General features: G+C 39.5%; 1 protein-coding gene across 2 annotated transcripts in view; it reads left to right on the forward strand.

Moving 5' to 3' along the window:
* The window catches only part of ESR1 (estrogen receptor 1), a 219,508-nt gene that overhangs the window by 151,148 nt on the left and 45,221 nt on the right, over positions 1–23,139 (forward strand). For both annotated transcript variants that reach the window (XM_090279987.1, XM_090279988.1), the window contains one exon: positions 12,202–12,340. In XM_090279987.1, the coding sequence (XP_090136113.1) occupies positions 12,202–12,340 (139 nt within the window). The remainder of the gene's footprint in view (positions 1–12,201; positions 12,341–23,139) is intronic.

Consider the following 23,139-nt stretch of genomic DNA (forward strand, 5'->3'; position numbering starts at 1 on the left):
TGGCTTCTCCTTGCCTTGGGGGGAGGGGGGATCTAAGCTTCTTAGTGCGACCTGCTTCCTTCTGCCGCCCATGCCTGACAACTCCTCTCTCCACTTCCTGTGCCCTTGCAGGTCTGGTCCACGGACAGTTTCAGGGAGTGCCTTCCTCTTGGGTCTCTCTCTAGTTTCGTCTCTCTTTCCTTCAAGTATTCCATCAAAACTCAGATTAGAAATCTGAGAAAGTCTTTCTGCTCGGATTAGGTGCCAGTCCTGTGTGTTTTCAATGAGTCTGGTATAGCTCTCCACTGTGGTCTTAGATACTGTTTTCTAATTCTCTTTCAATTGCACTGTTTTCTCTCTTAGCTTTGATGTCAGAGACCAAAACACAGTAAGTTTTTTTTTTTTTTTGTCCCTAACATCAATATATTGCTGGCACATAGTAAGTGTTCAAAACAATAAGGCAATTAATGTTTCTGCAATGAATTTGCATTTCAAGGTACTCCAAAGAGTACTGCATTTATGAGGGTTGGTAAATATTTTCCTTCATAAGAAAAATGTATTGGGTATTTAAATTTTACTCTTGTTCCTTAAAAAGTGGGTCTATACATAAATTATATTGAATTTTTAAGACAAGCAACAGAATACTGAAAAGACAATTTTTCAGTTAAAAGAGAAGATACAATAATATTTTAACCTATGATCATACTTGGACTTTTTAGGTAGACTGGAGAGCCTAAGAGCTAAGTTTTCCAATTTTCTACTTGCTTCTCTAGCTCACTCACTCTCTCAATCTCTCACTCTTGTTTTCTTCTTGTTCCCGCAGCAATTATTTCAATCCTGCTCTCTGCTACCCTAACACCCTGCCTTATCACCTCCTTATCCTTCTCAATAGAGGACCTCACCTCCTTTAATAATAGACTGGAAACCTTTTTACAAAAAGTTCTTCAAATTGCTGCACCTACCACTAGAAGATAACTTAGTTACACCATCTTGAACTCATTTGTTTATTTACCTTTTTTGACCCATTCGTTAGACAAATATTTGTTAAGGGCCTTCTTATTAGCCAGACACTGCCCTGCAGGTATAGTGCTATCAAGATGTAGTCCCTATGTTCAATCTGCCCCCAATCTGGTGAGGGATACTAATAGAGAAAACCCACTTGTAGATCAGAAGTACAAAGGGAGTAAGAACTTGATCTTGGTGCTGTGAGAGTTGAAGTCACTGGAAGAGTGTACTGGAAAGAGGGAAAAGCATATGTAGTTGCCCAAGGAATAACCTCTTCTTAAGTGTCTGCCCCTCAAGAGACGTCCCTGTATTTTGACACTCAAAACATGTCATTGTATCGTATGTTAATTTTCCTTTCTTCCCTTAAGGGTCTTGAGCTTTTTGAGAATGAGAGCACTGTCCCATTTCTGTATGCATAGTACGGAGCCTCATGCCAAGTTTATATGTGTTGAAGATGCTCAGTAAATATTTGATCAATATTGAACAGGACCATATAAGAGGTAAAATGTTTACAGTCTGTTCCCATTGTGGATTGAGTGGCATCCCCTCCCCGCAAAGATATGTTGAAGACCTCACCCCTACTACCTGTGAATGTGATCATACTTGGGAATAGACTTTGCAGATATAATCGAGTTAAGATGAGGTCATACTTGATTAGTGTGGGCCCTGACCTGATCTGATTGGTGTTCTTATAAAAAGAGAAGGACACACAGACACATAGAGAGCATCATGTGATGATGGAGGCAGACATTGGAACGATGCACCTGTCAGCCAGGAAATGCCAAGGATTGCCAGTAGCATCAGAAACTAAGAGGAAACCATGGGACAGTTTCTCCCTAGCATCTTCAGAGGTGGTGTGGCCCTGCTAATACTTTGATTTCAAAATTGGAGCTTCCAAACTATTTCTTTTCTTTCTTTTTTTCTTTTTTAAGCCACTCAGTTTGTGGTACTTCATTATAGCAGCACTATAAAGCAAATGTAGTTACTTTTTTTTTTTCCCAGTAAGAAACATATTAATTCCTGTTGTAATTCTTAGAAAGTCAACATTATAGAGGGGACCCAAGCCAAGCTGAGCGAGCAAAAAATGGAATAATTCTTGTTTTGAAGGTAATCGGCATTTAGAGAATCTCTCTTTTAGGTTCATGTAGCTACCTACTTGATTTTTAGAGTGATTATTTAATGTCCTGGAAGCATCTGCTGTGCTCCAAAAAGGTTCTACCAGGGGTTAAAGGAGAATAGTCTCTGGCTTTCTAATCCCTCAACGGTCTCTCCCTACAGTGGTGTATATAAGGTCAGTGCTCACTGACTTCAGATCCGAGGCAGAAGAGGAAAGACTGTGGCAGGTGAGGAGCTGTGGGAAGCGGGCACAGATTTCTGTAAATAAACCTGCCATGTGCTTGTGAGACTGTGACCCTCATCCCCTGCCAGCCCCCGATGGGCTGCCCTATCCCTTTTTGGTATTGGGCCTGAACCTTGTCCTTTCTTTTCCCAGCAGGTGTTGTTATGTGATTCCAATAGTCCTTGTTTATTTCTTGTCCTTTTTGATGATCTTGCCATGTAAAACTCACATTGTAACCTTCTAAATTTAAGGAAAAAATGGGAGAAGAAGCTCCTCTTTTAAAAGCTCCTAATTCATTCTGGAATTGGATGTCCCTGGGTCATTGTCAATGATGGGTGTTCCTGTAGCTTTTAAATAAAAATCGTGTGTGTGTGTGTGTGTGTATGTGTGTGTGTGTTTCAGGAAACACTTCCTAAAACGATAAGATAGTCATCAATTATGCTTGCATTGAAGGACTTGAGCTGGTAGAGGTAGGAGGAAAGCATCGCTGTCCATTTATTTGGGGGACTTGTTCTAAAAAGGGAATTCTGCTTCCTTCTCAGTCTTTGTGTTGGTGATATTTGTGGTGTTCACTGGGAGATACCCTTATCTGGAAAACCCAGACTGATGACAATAGTATTTGAAGTACTCTGTAGGTCTGATTCTAGGTAGACAGGAAAAAAATGTATGTTCCACAGTACAAGTACTTATTGACTTTTCAAATGCAGCCAGCCCATGCCCTTTACTGGGGACTCAGAATCGCTTCGCGTGCTGGCCTTCCTGTCCATTTGACAGGCACATCATAGGACAGCCTTAAGTACTTTACAGTTTAATAATTTTCTTCCTTCTTTAGTTTGCAATCTATGCTCAGAAACGAAAAAATAATTTCTTTTACTTTTCTTCCCTTTCCTATTTAAGGTGAAATTGATTTCTTTCTGAGTTTGCACATACAAAAAAAAAAAAAAAAAAGCTATAGTTAATACAATTGCCTTTGCTGAGTAAAAATAAAAGATTAGTTTACCTTCAAGATTCCTGTATTAGAGCGAAGAAGAATTTTTTGCATGAGAGAGTGCCAAATTTTATAATATCAATAAAGAATAATTGTAGCCAATACAAGAAGTAATAGAATTGTTTATTTGATGGATTGGGGTGTTGGGATTTTTTGTGTGTGTGTTTGGAAAATTCGGAAGCTAGGAGACACTCTCAAATTCATCAGCATCTCCAGAACTCTTCTGCGTGCTTATTGTCATGACAACCGTGTCTTCATAAACCAAGGCTCTGAGTATAATACAGATGGGGTTGGTAACAAGGTAGAGTTGCCATCTGCTTTGTTTTCTCTGAGGGAATTTATTTTTCATCCCAAGTCTGATCCTCATATATGAAAGTCTTGACTTACTTTTCTTTCTGGAGCCCTATATAGTCATGAAATTAATTCTTTTCTTCTGGACAAACTACTTTCTTATCTGTCATCACATATCTTACGCATTGTTAAATGGGGAAAAAAAGTATAATTATGCATGTGTAAAAACAAAGAGATATGTATTTTAATGATCTCATCCTCTAGTTTGCAAAGTCAGATATGATGTACCTTGTAATTCAGTAGTACAGTCAAAAATGAGGTTAGAAAAAAGTCAGAGTAAGGCAATAATTTTCCACAAAACACATAAAATTGTTATTTATTTTTTTTAACGTAGTGTTAATATCAGTGCTTCCGGCAATCTGTAATAAGCTCTGTTCTTTTTACTTTCCAACCAGAAGGAGCACATCTGTTCTTTTGGAGAGAAAAACTTTTTCCTGTAAATTTGCCAAATAAATGAATGCTTATATGAGAGGGCAGCCTAATGCCTTCATCTGCCCCTTTACGAAAGATGCAATGATACATTAATTTACTAGTAAATCTGAGAACATATTTTTTGAAGGAAAGTTACTGTTCATTTCAGAAGTTCATACGTGCTTTGATCAGAATTAAGATATGTTCAGACTTTGAAAAATAATAAAATACATATCTAACCATTTAAAGGTGTGGGGTAAATTAAATCACTGAATAAAGGTTAAGGAAATATTTCATAAAGTTCATGTTTAAAGTCAATGATTTCTTTCTTTGTATTATAATTATTTACATATGCTACAATCTATAATTTTAAACCTTAAAATCATAAGGTACTTTAACAATATGGCTCCATTTTTTTTCTAGTCAGAGAAGTTCTATAATTACCCCTGGAAATCAGAGAAAATGTATTTCCATTCACTCTTGGTATGTCCTATACATTGATGTGTAAATATAATTAAATAGTAATGGGTGGACAATATATCCCACACACACTTGCAGACCCAGAAACATGCATGATGACTAAACAGTAAATGTCTCATGTCTAGAGCAGGAAGACCTGCTGGGAAACTTTTGAAGTGGAGTCTGAATACATTTCTGTCGGTTAGTCTGAGAATTTTTCACAGGAACATTATAAGGAGTGTGCTTCCTTGAATGTAGTTCTGGGAGGGAATTTAAAACCAAGCAACAGTTAAGTAAACTTGGAACTGGTTTGTCTCTGGCTTTCCTCCCTCACAGGTGAGCCTGCAATGAGTAGGCCGTTCATTGTACCAAAGATGTTTTCAGAGGAAGGACCATCTTCTGCATTTAGTTTATACCTCATGTGTGCGTTGTCAGAGAGACACTGGATCTACCTCCGCTCCTTCGGAGAAAGCTCTCTGTTGGTTGTTCTCTCCCGTTTGGATAAAAATGGGGGAAGTAGGATGACCACAAACAACATGTTGGTTTTTATTTTGAGTGTGCCATAGAAACACCACCTTGCAATCTGTCTAGGTAAAAATAATTCTCAGAGTAAGATGTGCGGAGCTCTCTTGCCTTGTTCTGAAGGCATTGGGAAGGATGTCGTACATGTCTCCAGAATAATATGACAGACAATACATGGTACTCTGGCCAGGCTGTCTAATCAAGATAGAAAGTTTGTGAATTTGATAGATAGCAGGAATGTCATCATCTGGAATCGTGTCCGCGTATGGTCATCTTCCTAAGGGGCGTTTGTAGTGCGCACCCTTAGTTGTAAAAAGCAGTACCTTGGTTTATTTTAAAATCTTCAAACTGAATTCTCCAATCTTTACCCAATTAGTTGGCTGTCAACTATGCTACTTGCGATGAAATTTTAAAATACCAGAAAGTCCGTCACATTCAGTCCTTCACTTCCCACTGACCTTTATTGCTTAGCTTGGCATTTGTCTTGAGAACTCCGGCTTTATTTCCCAGGGCAGGCAGGCACCGCAGGGCAAGCTTTGCTCTCTCTACCCCAAGGCAAGTAAGCAGCAGCAAACGCAGAGTGCAAGTCTGCTGGGCCCAGTAGAAAACAATTGATGGTTTGTCCTGGGGTGTAAGAATACAGCTGGAGTCTAGATTTGCTAAACATCTTGAAATGCTTTGAGTGTAATAAAACCCCAAACGTGCTTTTTCCCCTCATTTTTTCACGTATGCATTTTAGGAGAAATATAATCCACATGCTCTTGTTCTCGTCACTTTTAAATCATAAAAATGTTGTTTTGTAAGAATGGTTTGATGTCCAGGAAGTCTTTCATCCCTTTTATTAGGTTATTCTTATGTGTAAATACAAAGAAAACAATAAATAGCAAACACAACATAAAATCTTGACTCAGGGCAAACACAGGGTGCCCAGTTTCAGTCTGAAGTTCTAGATTGAAAATATTTTAAAACGAGATGTTTCTCTTGTCGCTTTCCAAAAGTAGTGCTCCCTTCTATTGGCAGAAGGGAGGCTGTTCAGATAAAAGAGGGTCAAGGGCTCATATTCATTGAGTAGCGACCCTGGTACTTTGGGACATCAGCTAACTGCTCAGTTTTTACAGTAACACTAATAATAGATGAGTCCATCTGAATTTAACGAATGAGGAAGACTTTCAGAGATCTTAAGTAACTGGCCATGGGCCATAGAAGAATTTCAAGCCAGGTCTACTTGACTTATTGGTTCATAATCTTTTCATTATTTTCACCCTCCTCATCTGTCGTGGGGTGGCATGCTCTCCAGACAATCAAATAAGTCCCATGTTGAGAGGTGACTTGGAAGTACCTAGTAATCAAGCCTAAGGATGAGGGCTGTTGTAGCCTCGAGAAAGCATCAGCTTGGTATTGACAAGGTGGATGTCTAGTGTGGCAGTTGCTTAAGAACATTGGCTAGGTGCTTTGTGCCAGAGGAGAACCTGCATGCACTTGCCATGATGATGGCGAAGAGAAGCCGGAGTACACACAGGAATGGTGACGTAGGTCCATGCTCTTGCACCGTGACTCACAATATTTCTAAGCTAGCCAGACTCTGTTCACATTTATTTTATTTTGTAATAGTGGTGTCTATTTGGTAAGAGTAGTATGTGACATTATTTATTTAAATAAATTAAACTCATTTCTTAAAGAGGAATATTTCAATGCTTGGATTTTATTGGAGACATTTTAAAGTATTATGGAATGAGAACCATGGTTGTGATGAGTCTCTCTATAATGGAACTTACATAGAAAAACATCCAAGATTTTATTTGAAGGAGAAAGGTCATATTCACCTATACCATGAGGTCCATGATCCATAGTATGACATTAAGTTTCTGTTTTCTAAGGAAAAAGATAAGAAAATTACAAAATGGAGAGTAAGAAGACTGCTTAGCATTAGCATTTGAACTGGGTTCTTCTGACCTTATCTGTTCTATAGGCTTTCTCCCAGAAATCCCAGTTTTTATTCAGCTTATAGCTGACATGGCACTATAATTTCATCTTCCTTCCCTTCCTTTCCCTTTCCCTCCCTTCTTTCCTTTTTTTCCTTTCCTTTCCTGTTCTCTTTCCTCTCCTCCCTTCTCCTCCCTTCCCCTCCCTTCCATGCTCCTCTCCTCTCCACTCCTCTTCTCTCTCTCTCTCTCTCTTTCCTTTCCCTCCCTTCCTCCTTTCCTCCCTCCCTTCCTTTCTTTCTTTGTGTTTCTTTTAAACTTATTCTACTTTTGGACTGAGTCTGAGCCATCAAGGGGAAAAGAGCTGAATTATTTAAATCTTCCATTGTTTTCAGGCAATGCAGAAAGAATGCAATGGGCAATTTCATAAGTGACATTTTGGAGAACATTGGGGTCAATATATGACAGAACATGATTAATTTTATTAAAGGTCGGGAAACTATTTTTTTTCCCAGTGGATTTACTAAGAGAATCCACTCCCTGGCTTCTAGTTTTACTGACAGCATTCCCTGAGAAAAGTTGCTTTTTTCTTCTAGAGGGTTTCTACTTTGCTTTGCATCTCCGTGGACTGGATCCCACGCAGATAAGCAATACCATTACGGTAGCGCTTGTTTTTTGTCATGCCTCTGCTGAAGAGCTGCTCTGATCTATTTTTTATTCCACAACTCATTTATATTAGTCACTTTGCCTAAGGATCTCTGCACGCTTTTCACATTGTTTCCGAGAGACTTACCACGCCCAGTAAGAGCAGGTGAGGCTTCAAGGACCTCTGTGCCCAGGCAAATGGAGCTCTCTGTATGACAGTCCTAAGCAGAGTATGGAAGAGGCCTGAGGGTCTCATGGGGCTCAAGGGAGTGGGAAGACGTGCCAGGAGCTCCTTTCACGTTAAAGCTTAGTTAAAAATCATGGAGGAAAAAAGTTACTTTTTAATGGAGGACAGAGGCAAAAATGTCTCTCTTTGGCGATGAGGCTGGAAGTGAGTGGTTGTAATGTACAAGGGGTTTTCTATGAAAAATCCCTGCCCACACAGAAGGTGGGGAGGAGGACTTGAGGCCTGTCTGCTGTTTCCAGTATAGTCTAGCTCTGGATATCCTAATCTTGGACCTGTCAATGTAGAACAGAAAAAAGAGACCCATGTTCACTTTCTTTTACATTTTTATTTTATAAAATGAGATTTCCTTGTATCTGATTTCACTTGGTTTCAATCAACTATTGGTACTACTGTCTTAATGGTATGGATTCCACAAGCCCACAGCTCCCTTGTCACTGTCACTAAAATGGGCGTGCCTAAGTGATGGGGAGTAAGTCACCTCTCACTGTGTCACCTGTCACTGATGCTTCTATTAATATTCCATAAATGCTGCTAGCTCCCAGCTTCATATGGGCAATACTCTCAAGTGTTTAAGTGAGGCATTGTTGAATGTTCCTAAGTTATTATAGCAGTCCCAGTTGAAATTGCATATTAGAACATTCTTTCTGTTTGTAAGAAATCTAAGTGAAGGGATTGAAATGATGTCAATAGGTACTTGGCCCAATGTAATTTTGTTTGAGATTTATTGCATTATTTTCCCCCACCGGTTATACATTGAGAGTATTAATGGATATTTATTCCACAACTAAAGGATATTTAGCTCCTGTGTGGTTAAAATAATATTGAGACCAGTATCTCGCAAGAAAGGAAACACTCTGTCTATTAACTTCCTTCAGTTGCCCTCATTCATCGTGGTAACTTGACAGTCTTTGCACATTTCCCTTAGGACCTTGCAGAGGACAGTGTTGTACGAGATACAATAACCCTTGTTGCAGGCAATATGCACAGACAGGAAAGATACTCAGGCATTTCTTTCTGAGAGATCTTCATCAGGTCAACAGAGGGGTCGATGGACCGTTCTGCTGGACTCAGAGTGAAAACCATCACCCACAGACATACTTCAGACAGATTTCCTGATCACCAGGCTGGTGTGGCACAAATGGTTGTGGTGAGCTTCTGAGGCTCGCAGAAGACCACGAAAACTATCCAGCTTAAACAGCGCTGAGGTTTTGGTGGGAATTACAAAGTATGATTCCGCTTACTGTTAAGGCTGCCACCAGAAATTGCTCCTTTGGTTTTCCCAAATTGATTGATTCCATGGCCAGCTGAGGATCTCTGCAGACACTCCCAAATCTCACCCTGTGTGATTATTCAAGGTTCAGGGAGGGGATTGAACGACATGCTGTTGGCTTTATCATAGGTGACATCACATGATTACATCTGTTTTTTCCTACATACAACAGTGAAAGAAAAGACCTCAGTTTTGAATGTTAACATTTCTGAAAGTGAGTTTAATTTACAGGGTAAATTTACATTGTTATTATGAGACTTCACACAAGAGATTGGGGTAAAATCTTAGAGAATTAAAACTTCCCCGAGAGTGTTCTTTGTAAGTAGTGCTCACTGGAATGGTTTATCCCAGTAGACATCGGGCGCTGAGAAAAAGGAAGGAGCATTTCCTGCTGCTTCTGGCAATCTTTCTTCCAGAGCGAGGCTAGTCCGTTTTGACCCAATGTACTCCAGAGGCAAATAGCTGCAGGTTGTCCGGATACTATGTCATATATATGTGTGTGTGTGTGTGTGTGTGTGTATATGTATATATATATATATAAAATTTATTGAAGCGGCATTGGTTAATAAAATATTGATTTCAGATATGCGATTCTACAATACATCATCTGTATATTGCATTGCGTGTTCACCACCCCAAGTGAAGTCTCCTTCCATCACCATTTATCCCCCCTTTACCTTCTTCTACCTCCCCTGACCCCCTTCTTTCTGCTAATTACCATACTATTGTCTGTGTCCATGAATCTTTCTCTTGACACACAATATTATATTAATTTCAAGTGTACAACATAGTGATCTGACATTTATATAACTTAGGAAGTAATCACCTCAATGAGTCTAGTACCCATCTGACACCATACAGGGTTATTACAATATTATTGACTTTAATTCTGTGCTGTAGTGGACATCCCAGTGACTATATTTATAATTGGCAATTACTGTTTTTTTAATCTTTTAGTTTTTCTGATGAGCAAAGCTGCCCACATTCTCTTCAGTTACAAGTCTTGTTCTAAAGTGAGTAAAACCCAGTGCTTCCAAAGGGGAAAACACTTGCCCTGTTTTGGGCCTTGGATTGGCTGAGTGATGGAGCAGAAGGGGCGATGGGTTTTGACCAAAAAAGCAGAAATTCATAGCATCATGCATCTTGTGCTTCTCCTGAGTGCACAGTCTAGCAGGGTTGGCAGGTCCTGGCCTAATTAATGTGACTGTAGTGTCAGATAATGATCTGTTGGAAGCACATGAAAAAATGCCCAACATCGTTAGTCATTAAGGAGACGCAAATCAAACCAGCATCAGTGTGATACACTACGCACGCACCAGAAAGTCTAAAAGTGAAAACGCTGACCACACCACGCACTGGTGAGGATGAGGAGAAAGTGGTGCTCTCATCCATGGCCGGTGAGAAGGGAGATGGAACGGTCACTTTTGAAAACAGTTTGGCAGTTCCTTAAAAAAGTTAAACGTACCTGGTTGCTGTGGCTCAGTGGATTGAGCGTCGGCCTGCGAGCCAAGTGTCGCTGGTTCAATTCCCAGTCAGGGCACATGCCTGGGTTGCACGTCAGGTCCCCAGTTGGGGACTCAAGTGGGAGGCAACCACACAGTGATGTTTCCCTCCCTCTCTTTCTCCTTTCCCCTCCCTCTAAAAATAAATAAACAAATAAATAATTAAAAAAAAAGTTAAACATACCCCTCCTGTGTGAGTGAGCCATCATGCTCTGAAATACAGGGTGTGGCAAAAGAGAGTTTACAGTTGTTTGTATGGAAAATAGTACAAGAGTTAATAAATAAGAATGTAAGAATAAACTGTTTAGTGTCCTCATAACTGTAAACCTACTTTTGCCCCATCCATTGTTTACTCAAGAGCCAGGGAAGCGCGACAGTATGAAAAGTTGTGCATAGACTGCTCACAGCAGCTTCATTTCTAAGAACCTGAAACTGGACACAGCCCAAGTATCCAGTGAAAAGATAAACAAATTGTATATACTTATTAGCTATGTTCACACAGGGAAGTGCCACTCAGCCATGAAAAGAATCAACTATTCATCTGTGCAACGACATGGATAAGTCTCAACATAATTCTGCTTAGTTAAAGAAGTCAGATAAAAAAGTTAAAGACTCTTGGGAACTGAATTAATATGGTAAAAGTGGGAATTTAGGAAGGAGAGGAAGAACTTCAGTATTACTTCAAAAATAGAATTGATGAGGCTTGATTCGGGGAACAGGACTAGACGAGGCACAGGCAGGTCTTTCTCCAGCTTACGTTATATATGTTTGTCTATGTGAAACATCACCTGTTTGGCAGTGAGGATTACGTAAAAGATGGTGCTTATGTATACATGAAATGATGAGCTAATCTTTTCATACTGATCCACTGATAGCTCCAAGACCCCCTAAAAGAAACGTCCAGTATGCTAAGTATTAGTACTTGATTGCTTAGGGAAAATAAACTTATATTTTGGCTTTTTAGTAAAAACAAGTATAAATAGCTAATAAAAGATTAGTATTAGGGAGAGAAAATAAAGAAGACACAGATCAATGAGATTCCTGGCAGCAGTCTCACGGACAAGAGAGGATAAAGAGTTGAGGGCAGAGAGAGCTGGGAAAGGAAATAGACTCTATGGGATGCCTCATAGAAAAAGAACAGGGAACTGATCTGGAAAACAGCCAACGTGATGGACATCTTATTAATTTAGTGCCTTGGATTTATTTGGACACATGATCCAAAGTCTATAATTAATTGCAACTCATCAGACTAGTGTCAATTGTGCAAGGGCATAGCTTCTGGAGATTATAACCCCGTCTCTGACTTTAACAGCTATATGAGCTCTCCGAACATCTGTTTCCTTATCTGCAGAATGGCATCGCCATCAGTTCCTACCTCTTAGAGTTGTGGCGTTAATAAGACATTGAAAGAAATGGCGCACAAGAAGCTCTTGCTGTTGCTTCTAACCCATCGTAAGGGCTCATAGAAAATAGGCCCTACAGGTTCAAATCCCTGGTTGCATTCCTTTCACTGGTAATGACTACTTTTTAAGTCAGCAGGGTTTTTCTTGTCTTGTTTCAGGCTTTGTGGATTTGACCCTCCATGATCAGGTCCACCTTTTGGAATGTGCCTGGCTAGAGATCCTGATGATTGGTCTTGTCTGGCGCTCCATGGAGCACCCAGGGAAGCTCCTGTTTGCTCCTAACTTGCTCTTGGACAGGTGAGTGACCCGGCCGTAGCGTGGGGGAAGCACATCCTTTATAACCCCCTGATTATTCCTGAAGCTCTTTCACGCAGTATTCCATGAAGCTTCCACAGATTTTATCAGGTATGTTTACTCTACAAATTGGTGAATTTAGGTGATGGAGGCCAGTCAAGTTCACAGGAGTCTATGAATAACTTCCTGCTAGGCATCTTCCCAGATTAGCTCTATTACTTCTAAAATACATGTGTGAATGCATTTGTATACTTATACAGTGTCTGGTATTGTCACGACAAATATACCTAGGACCTATTTTTATGTATATATACACATATATATGTGTGTATTTATAAAACTATTAACTGCAATTTTCTAACTCTACCTTCATCTTGCATCACGTAAAAGAAATGAAGACTAACCTTCCTTTAATTAAAGTATATATTTAGCCCTGGCTGGTTTGGCTCAGTGGATTGAGCATCGGCCTGCGAGCTAAGTGTCGCTGGTTCGATCTTCCAGTCAGGGCACATCAGAAAAGGAAAACTCTGACTCCAAAAAACCTCCGCTGCCTTGCGGCATACCTCTTCAGGGGAAAGGCTAAGGGAGTAAACCCCGACAGAAAATCCGGAGCCGGAGTCCCTAAGGCGGTTTGACGTTGTAGTCAACACCGGCAACTCCTGCGGCGCACCTGAAGCCAGGCTGTATTGACTCCGTCTTTCCCTTGGACCCTTCAGCTGCGAAGAGAGGGGGGGTCTGCTGCATGGGCAACAGCAGACCCTCCATATCACCCTGCTCAGGCTCTGTAGCTTCAGCTTCACTGGAGAGGACACTCCAGCGTCATCGCAAGATGTCGATTCAACACGGGAGGAGACAGATACCGTGTCACTCCCGAGTCGGACTGCACAGCCATTCTCGGCTGTGCAGATAGACTCTTAAGAAGCTACACCATCGTCTCTCAAGACAGACGGCTGCCGACGATATTTGGCCCATGTACATGCAAACCACAGCAGCCTTTTCATTCCCTTCTCTAGTTTTCCCATTGGTCAATAAGGAAGTTTGACCAGAGTTCTGAAGGCCTCTTCCAGTTCTATGAATTCATAAAAGTTACTTGCTTTTTTTTTTTAAACGATTTAACTTTCCAAATGTGCTACCTTATTTAATGTGTTCTACTTAGCTTGACTTGGGATGTGAGGCTGTGACTGAATGTATTTCAGTCATTGCTAAGAGTGACAGACTTAAACATTATTCTGCAGTACATAGTTTTCACTGGCTGAGTCCCTACCCAGCATCAGCTGCTGTGCTCAATACTTTACCTACATGATCTTATTTAATTAATACAGCACTCCTAGGAAGCTTGTCATTCACATTTTACCAGAAAAGAAGCTAAGTGTCTGCTACTTGCTAAAAGCATCAAGCTAGTTACTGGTGGAACCAGGATTAGAATTCAAGCTCTATCTGGCTCCGGCACCTCCTAGTGTGACCTGTCCAATGCACACATCCTTAGCAGCCTTTCCTGTCCAGTGATACTTCCTGCAGTTTGCTGCTCAGCCTTTTGTTTCCGGGTATATCTTTTCTTTGTGGACCATGGGACCATTGGGTTGGGAAAGCACCATCTAATTGGTTCTTGTTAACGTTTCTGTTTTTTTTTGCCTCTGCCCAGCAATCTAAGACTGCCTGGTTGCCCACCACAAAATGTGTATAGAATTGTGCTTTCTTTTGCTTCAGAGTGCCATACTACCTCCCCATCTCTTGTTCCTCTCTGGGCTTCCCACACCTGCCAAGCCCCGTGGAGCAGAGTGACAGCAAACTTTCTCTAAGTACTGGACAATTGTACCAGGATTGGTTACTGTTTTGTCATTTTGTATTTCTAGAGCTTTTCAAAAGCAGTGATGATACTGTTCAAAAAGCAGATTTTGCTGTCTGTGAAATATATTCCCATATCACAGTTTCACAAAATCATTGGAGTTGGTCACTGGTCTTGTTCCTTAGAACTGAGCTCACATTGGATTCTGTTAACCTTTTAGAGGATGTCTGTATATTAGTCCTCTCCTTGTCTTCCCTTCCCCTACCTTCGCTTCCCTTCTTTCTCTTGTAATTTTTCCCTTCCAACTTTTCTCCTCTGCTTCCCTCTTTTCTTCTCTTTTCATAAGTCTCCTCCTCCTCCTGCTCCCTCTTCTAAGAATATTTTCTTGTGTTACAGTAGTGTAGTTCTGTGATCAAATTATAACAAATTTGTAGATGAAAATCTTATTCCACATGCATGTTTCCCTGCTACGGATCGAAATGTGGCTTCAGTGTTCAGGTCTTGGGGGTGTTCATAACGGAACCAGTCTGCTCCATGATTTGCCACCTCATTCATTTCTATCCTCTTGGGTACAGTTTCTGAGAACAGTCCTCTAATCAACATGTTTTAAATATGAAAGGGTTTGTGACATGAAGTCATTTTGCCAGTAAGGTGACATTGCCTAGGGTTTTATCAGCCAAGAGGTTCTCTTTTCTACAAATTCTTACTGTGTTTAATTTTCTCCCATTTATCTCACTGCAGCATGAGTGAGTAAAAATTCCCATCTACTTATTGCTGCTTCCTAAAACTCCAGATCTGAAGTTCCGGCTTCCTCCAGACTAGGATTTCTCAACTTCTGTACTATTGGCATTGTTAGCTGGACCATTCTTTCTTGTGGGTGACTGTCCTGTACATTTTAGGATACTTAGCAGCATTTCCTACCTTCTAGACACTCACAGCACCCCTCCTCCCCAGTGATGACAACCCCAAATGTCTCCAGATGTTTCTAAACGTCCCTTGTGTGTGGCAGGAGACAAGGTGCTAAACTGTCCCTGGTGGAGATCAACCCCACTAGACTCACTAAATCCCTCACTGGTATGTTATCTTCCTTATCAAGTTTGTGCCTTTCTTTCTTCTCTCCTCTTCCTGCAGAAGGCAGCCTTTGCTTTTTCTGAGTTCTCACGGGGTTTGATTTGTACTTCTCTTAGCCTCATTCTGCCACATGTTAGTGATCACCGCAGGTCTTATCTTCCTTGTCAGTTCCTAAACTCCTTGTGGGCAGGAACCAGATCTTTTATTACCTTCAATGTAGAAAGTCTTCTATGATTCCCAGTAAACCTCTGTTGATTATGCTGGCCAAGGTCACCAGGTGGTATGTGGCACTCAGGAGAATCCACATCTTCTGATTAGTCATTTCAGCTGTTCTTGTCAACAAATCCACAAATCCACTCGCTTCTTGTTTATTGCTCCTCATCAATTCCTGGCTTAGTCCTTTACAGAACTTTCAGAAATTAATACCCATCTGCTTTGAAAGGAGTTTTTAAGTTACTAAATGTGTTTGGCTTACGCTTGCACTTCCGTTATGCAACTTTTAAATTCCAGATAGGGATAAGCAAAGAATCATACTTTTCCCTGCATACTGAGACCTACTATTGAGTAAAATCCTCACGATCATCATAATTTACATATGCTTAGGTACCTGTTACTAATTAGAAAAGTATATAAATAAGTGCACAATATATATAGTATGAAATATAAGAAATAAGATGTGATCTATAATGTAAAATTTTCTACACTTCTCTAATTATGAATATGCACCTTAATATGATGAAATTTTAGCATTATAAAATTATCCTCTTGGTGTCAGCGGATAAGTGCTTTTGGTGACACTGATATAGGCACACAGTAAAAAATATTAGGAGCAGCAGTCCATTTGAAATTTTATCCATCTCGAAGATGACTTTTGAGAGATAACTGAGAACATTGGTTATGTGTTTGCCTTCCACGCTCCCAACCCCTTTGATACCATTTACCTCTGCTTAGCCTAAGTCCTCCTCACCCCTCTCTCTCTGTTGCTTTTTCCTGTCATGTAATAAATACAGAGTAAACATTTTTTGGTGACACGATGTTGACATTCATATCTTTCAAAGCGAAGCAAGTGTCTGGCTGAGAGTGGGTAAGCAGATGATGAGTGTGAACTTTCTCATTTTGATTCTATCTCAGGCTCGGTGACACTGCCTTTGAAAAGTCAGCCACCTCCGTTGGCTGTTTACAAATCTGTATAGAAATAGGGAAGAGGGAGCCAGAAGTCAAGCAGTCCTGTCTCCCATGGATTACCGATGTTGCTAACAACAGTCAGGGCTTTACCTGAGTGATTATAGTGATGTCCTGTTCTCAGAACCATTGCAAATCCAGACATTTGTGTCTTCCAAAGCCATCAGAAGGGTAGAATTTACCCAAGTCTTTCCTTGTAATTATTCAAATGTTAGTATTGGCCAGTGGGGTTTAGTGATTATGGAAACCTAAAAAACTACTGGATTTCCACCCCACATTTGTAAGCAGAGGACATATTTTCTATCTGGAGCCCATTTAAAAAGATTTATTGCTTGATTTACTCCCTGATGACAACACACGTATCTTGATTTTGGTAGCTTATAACTTTCCTGGTAGTCATGTGCTTGGAAGCTAATTTTATTCTTGCCATGCTTTAGTCTACCCACAATTCCCAGTTCTTCCCTATATCCTGCAGGGGTGAGTTCCAAGCACTTAATGCAGTCATCTCTTCCTGTGGACACCAAGAAATAAGGGTTATTATAAGGTATAAATAAAGAACCCAATAATTTCTTTTAATGTGTATGTGTGTGTGTGTATGTGTGTGTCTGTATTTTACAAGAGGAAAGTTACAGATAGTAAGAAGGCCTGTGAAAGTAATCAGGAAATGGAGGAAACTCATTTTCCATTCTAGCACCTAATCCTTTGGTGTGTTTTGGCAACAAAAAATACAAAATCTGTCCTCTGTGTCAACTCCGAATGCTCGTCTTTGTCCAGTCCTGCCTGAGTGCTCACACTGGAAAAATATTGATGGAAAACAGAAGCAAACGTGTTCAACTGTGATCGTTCCTTGTGGGATCACTATTTTGGCAGGAGCCAAGGTGGCTATCACCGGAAGGCAGATGTGATGCTAGAGGAATCTATGTAAATCGCCTGTTCAGTGAGACCATCCAGTTTCCCAAGGGCTAATTCTGTTCTGCAGGCACCATGCGTGCTAACAAATTCTGAGAAATATTTGTGGATTTCTCAGTCAAGCCAAAGCACTCTGTTTTCACTTTCAGAGAGAGAGAGAGAGAGAGAGAGAGAGAGAGAGAAAGAGAAACAAAACAAAACTGTGTACTCATTTGAAAAGCAGGGCTTAATTTGACCAGCAGAAGAGCCCTCTACCTAGTCTGGCCAGCGGGTTGTTGATCTAGCCCTTGTCATCACTCACGCATCTTGAGGCCCTGCTGGGGAGAAACAGAATCGGACAATAGAAAGTTCTTTTACTTGTAGGCGTGGCAGAGGAGTAAGTTTTCTCCCCTAACAGAAAAACAGGTTACTGCATTGAGGGGAATATTTTGCCTCTTCTGCTACATAGCAGACTGTTTTTAGGTGATACATTTATTTGATATTTAAAGAGTCATTTTCTAGGAGAAAGAGTGTTTTCGTTTTTGGTTATTGTCAATATTTCAAAAAAATGTGAATAAAAACATACAAATAAAACAACGCTTCCAGCAGTGCTTTTATTGGGTTTTCTTTTTTAATTGACTTTTCTTTTCTGTGTAAAACTTAATATAAATTCTTTGCAGATTTGTTTACTTGGAAGAGTAAAATAATAATGTTCCAAAGTAAGTTGATGAATTCAGACTGTGATCCATCCAAAGGTTTCTCAGACCTGAAGAGAAGGACCTCCCTTTAGAGTCCCTTTTCAGATTTCTGCCCTTTGAAAAATGTCTGCTGCGCCCAAAGGGAGCATCCCAGTGGGTGAGAGAGCAGGTGGGTGGGGGCAGTGAATACCCTTTTACACACTTTTGTTACTTGAGTAGCTTTGCTGGAGTCCCTCCTTTGTAAGTTTCCGAAAGGGCTTTAGTTCGCCCCTTTTCTATCTCAAGGACCTTGCTTGTAACCTTTTCTTCATTTGACCTTTTAGACATGGATGGACAAAAAATAGTAAGGAAGCCAACATTTATTTAACTTCTTTAATGGATACATTTAATGCGTATCTTCTTCTTCTATACTTTCTATATTTCCTTCATTGCATGAGAATGCAGGTAGCAATGAGTGTTAGTAGTTTATATTCCATTGGTTCTTTCCAGTTCTGAGCCCCTGATTACTCAATGGCAGATGCCAATGGGTTGATTCTTAAAAGTGTCTGGTTTGGTGTTCTGACAAATCTTGGGACTGTGACACTATAAACTGTAGAGGAGAAAAATGGAGGCTGACAGAAGGGAGAAATTAGCCAAGCTGTCATTACTATTGCTACCTTTGCCTGGAAATGAATCAAAATATCTATTGGACTAAAAACCAATTGTATGTAACTTTAAATGGGTATATTATGTGCATATGTTATGTGGATTAGGTATCAATAAAGATATAACACACGCAAGCATAGACACACATACATATTGGAATTTCAGGAAAAGTCAGTTTGGCCAACAACACCATCAGTCATGAAAGCACTTGTAGGAGTTCTTCTGGAAAAGGTAAAACACAAAGCATTCAACCCGAGGTTTCTCCTCAAAAACAGAAACAATTAGGTAGCATTATTTTGTAAAGCTTGCTAATTGACAAGTCTTAAAATTTTCAAGAGGAATAAGCCTGTAAACAGGAAGGATCTACACAATATAAAATCGCTCCAGAGGAAAAGGCATACTTTCAACCAAAGAATTAGTCCTGTGTAAGGAGGTTAATCAGACTTCTCTTATATTTTTATATACCACATTATTTTTGTGTTTCCCTTGTTATTCACAATGAACCAGAAGCCTGATTTAAAATACAATCAGAATAATATTTTGACAGTTTAATTCTAAAATATCTTGATATTAAGTCACACATGCTACCCAGGGATAATCCAGTCACCCACCTCTCGTATCTGCCTTAATCACAGCTACCTGTCCACGGTTGGCATTGGAATGATCCTCTGTCTTAGTGAGTGCCATCAGCAACCAATGATAAAGGGAGCTGGCCAACTTCAAGTCTGTGTGAGTTAGGGTTCGGTTTAAGCCAACTCAATCGTTATTTAGTGAGTACCACTGTGATCGCTAGGGCTCTGCGTGGTACTGAAGGATACGAAAGAAGAGATGTATAAGAGTCAGGCCTGTCCTCAGGGAATTTACTGTCTAGTGGTAAAGGAATATTAATATACAACTGAATGCAAGCAAAAGCGAACCTGCACTGTACCTGCATCATTCACGTCTGGGTTACCTTCCTCTGCCACTTTCTTTTTCTACATTGAAATAAAATTGGCATCTAACGTTATATTAGTTTCAGGTGTACAACGGAATGATTCAGTATATGTATATAGTGTAAAATGATCACCACAATAAATCTAGTTAACAGCCATTACCATAAATAGTTACAATTTTTTCCCTTGTGATAAGAACTCTTAGCACCTTTCCAATACGCAATGTAGTAGTATTAACTATAGTCACCATGCTATACATTATACCTCCGGGACATGTTTATTTTACAACTAGAAATTTGTACCTTCCAACTATGTTCACCTGTTTCACAACACCCCCCAACCCAACCCCTGCCTCTGTCAACCACCAGTCTGTTCTCTGTGTTTATGTGTTCATTTTGTTTTGTTTTCAGATTCCATATATAAGTGAGATCACATGGTATTTGACTTTCTCTGTTGACTGATTTCACTTAGCGTACTGCCCTCAAGGTTCATCCATGTTGTTGCAAATAGCTGGATTTCCTTTTTTGTGGATGAATAATATTCTATTACACATTTTATTTATCTATTCCTCGATAGACATTTAGCTTGCTTTTATGTATTGGCTTATGTAAATAATGCTTTAATGAACATAGGGGTGTATATATATTTTTTGAATTAGTGTTTTGTTTTCTTTGAATAAATACCTGAAAGTAGAATTGCTGGATCCTATGATAGTTCTAATTTTAATTTTTTGAGGAGCCATCCTACTGTTTTCCATAGTGGCTGCACAAATTTATATCCCCATCAACGGTGCACAGGGTTCCTTTTGCTTCACATCCTTGCCAACACTTCTATTTCTTGTCTTTTCTGTAATAGCCATTCTAACAGATGTGTGGCAATATCTCGTGGTAGTTTTGATTTACAGCTCTATGATGATTAGTGACATTGGGTACCTTTATATGTACCTGTTGGCCATCTGTATTTTTTCTTTGGAAAAATGTCTATTCAGATTCTCTGCCTATTTTTTAAACAGAACTTTTGAGGGTTTTTTTGTTTGGTACAGGGATTGAGAAGCATAATTGGTAGGTACCAAACAGGCAGGGGGAAAGTTAAGAATAGTACAGGAAAGGGTGAAGCCAAAGAGCTTACATGCATGACCCATGGACATGAACTGAGGGTGAAGGGATTGCTGCAGGAAAGAGGGGTACCGGGTGGAGGGGAGCAAAGGGAAAAAAATGGTACAACTGTAACAACATAGTCAGTAAAATATTCTTTAAAAAAGAATGAAATTTCTGATGATTCTAACAGCATTTTTAAGTCATTAAATATTCTTATTTTTATATCACCTATGTTTCTATTTGATCAAATTGAAAAGAGATGTCAGAAACACATTTCCAGTTTTATCTTTGGTTTTATACCAAGACAGAGAGTCAATTTTTTTTAAACTCGTTTAAATATTTACCACTCATCATTGACACAGATTCTAAAGTCCATTATGAGTTTATTGTTTGAAAACATAATACACTAAATATGTGATGATGATAAGGAAAGATTACTGCATGTTCTTGATAAGGAAAAGGCTTCTCTTGTATCTTCAAATTTATCAGGACAAGTTTAATATCATGCTCAGGTGAGACTACCACTGCACCCACCTTAGCCTCTGAGGGTAGCAGAGCCTGAGCAAGCACTTAATTCAGCGTCGGTGGGGTGTGGAGTGCGGGAATGAAGAAGGTTTCAAAATGTGTGGTTGAAAAGCTGGCAATGCTACAGATAAGAATTAGGAAGATGGGAGAAAGATCAGGTGTTGGGGACATCTGAGAAGCTTTTCCTTGAACAAGTTGGGCTTAAGCTACTGGAAGGATATACTGAAGACTATGTTCAGCAGAAAGCTGGAGCTCAGAAAAGAGATGTGGATAAAATCTGAAAAAGGTTTGAGTCATTTCCATGGGTAAAAGTGGGGAATGCATGTGGGAAGTAGGCCGTGGAGAAAGAGGTGTCCAGAGGGCTAAGATAAGACCTCTTAAAAAGCTGACCTGTAAGAATTATAAGAGGTTAAGGCAGAGTTGTTTGAGAAAAGAAGCACAAAGTTTCTGATTCCAAGGAAAGGCTAGCTTTCAAAAGGAAAAGGATAGTGAACCATACCAAATACTATGGAAAGGTGGGCAGGAGTAAGAAAGAAGGTATTTGTTCTAAGGGGATTATTGTTGCCCCTAAAGAGAATATTTTTAGTGAAGAGGTAGAGGAAAAAATAAAAAGAGTGTAAATAGGTCAAATGAAAGCATTATGTATGAAAGAGAAAATAGGTAGGGAATGGTAGAGAAAAGGAATATAAAGTAGCTTTTTGAGATACTCAGTAGAGGGAAGCAGTGGAGATCTAGTCTTGGAGAGTAGCAACATCAAGGGGAGTGAATGCTCAAGTTCCATCCAGTGATATCCAGGGCGAATTTTTGTAGTGGCATTATGATCTTGTGGGCTTTGGCTTATTCAGGATGTATCAATCAATTGATTTATTATCCTTTTTAGATGCTCAAGTTTTTCCATCATTGACTAATGAAGGTTCCTTCATGTCAACTTTCCTGTCATTTGGATATAAGCCATTAGTCTTTGATGCTTCCTTGCTGAAGAGCACAGTGACATCTCCCAACCTCATATTGTAAATTTCCTGCCCCAGAGCTGGAACCAACCATTTCTACAAGGAGAACTCATTTGTTTCAGAGAAACTGGTATTTAAAAATCAATCTTGGCACTTTGTGTGTTCACGACTTCAGCGTTGCTATTGCTTCTTGGCCTTTTAATGGGTTAGATTAGGATATAGGCCCCTTTGGAACAAAAAAATACATATTATTTTGTGCTAATAATTTCCAGTTCAAAGCTTGGTTTCTAACAACATAATTACTCATTTGACTGTCTTGCATTGTATAAAAACAATTAGTTTTAAAATAATACCAGTTTTTCTGCTAATTAGACCATTGAACATAGTTGAAGATTTCTAAGTGTGTAGCTCTATTTCTCTTTCAATTATATCCCACTGAGAATGGAAAATCAAAATTCTGTGTTCTGTAGGCACTAGAAATAACACTTCTTTCTGAGATGTTATCACCCACTTGATATAGAATAAGAATCATTCTTTTAAAACTAGCTTTCCATTTTTATATTATTTGTTTATTTATTTTGAATATGTAAAATATTTGTTTCCAAAGTCAAAACTTTACAAGCAGGTAACTTTCATTACTAGCCTCTCTACTGGATACCCCATCTAATGTCAAATTTGAATTAAGATTGGCTGTATATGGTGGATATAAGTACGTGTGTATATTTTTATGTAGTCATATCCTCACCTCATACACAAAAGTAATGTATATAACATTCTGCATATTGTTTTGAAGGTTACTACTTGCATGTATCTAAAGATCTTATTACTTTTCATGATTACTTTATATTCCACTGGGTGGAAACCCTTATTGATGTCCTTGTAGGGATTTTTTTTCAATCTTGTCCTATAATCAACAATAAAAGGCTGTAATACATAACTTTGTGAATAAGTCATTTTGTATTTTTCTCAGGCTGTAATAGATCCCTAGAAGTAAGATTACTGGTTCAAAGGTACAGGCATACCTAATT

Source organism: Furipterus horrens, unplaced genomic scaffold (genome assembly GCF_987537825.1).
Source record: "Furipterus horrens unplaced genomic scaffold, mFurHor1.1.pri manual_scaffold_6, whole genome shotgun sequence".
Lineage (NCBI taxonomy): Eukaryota > Metazoa > Chordata > Mammalia > Chiroptera > Furipteridae > Furipterus > Furipterus horrens.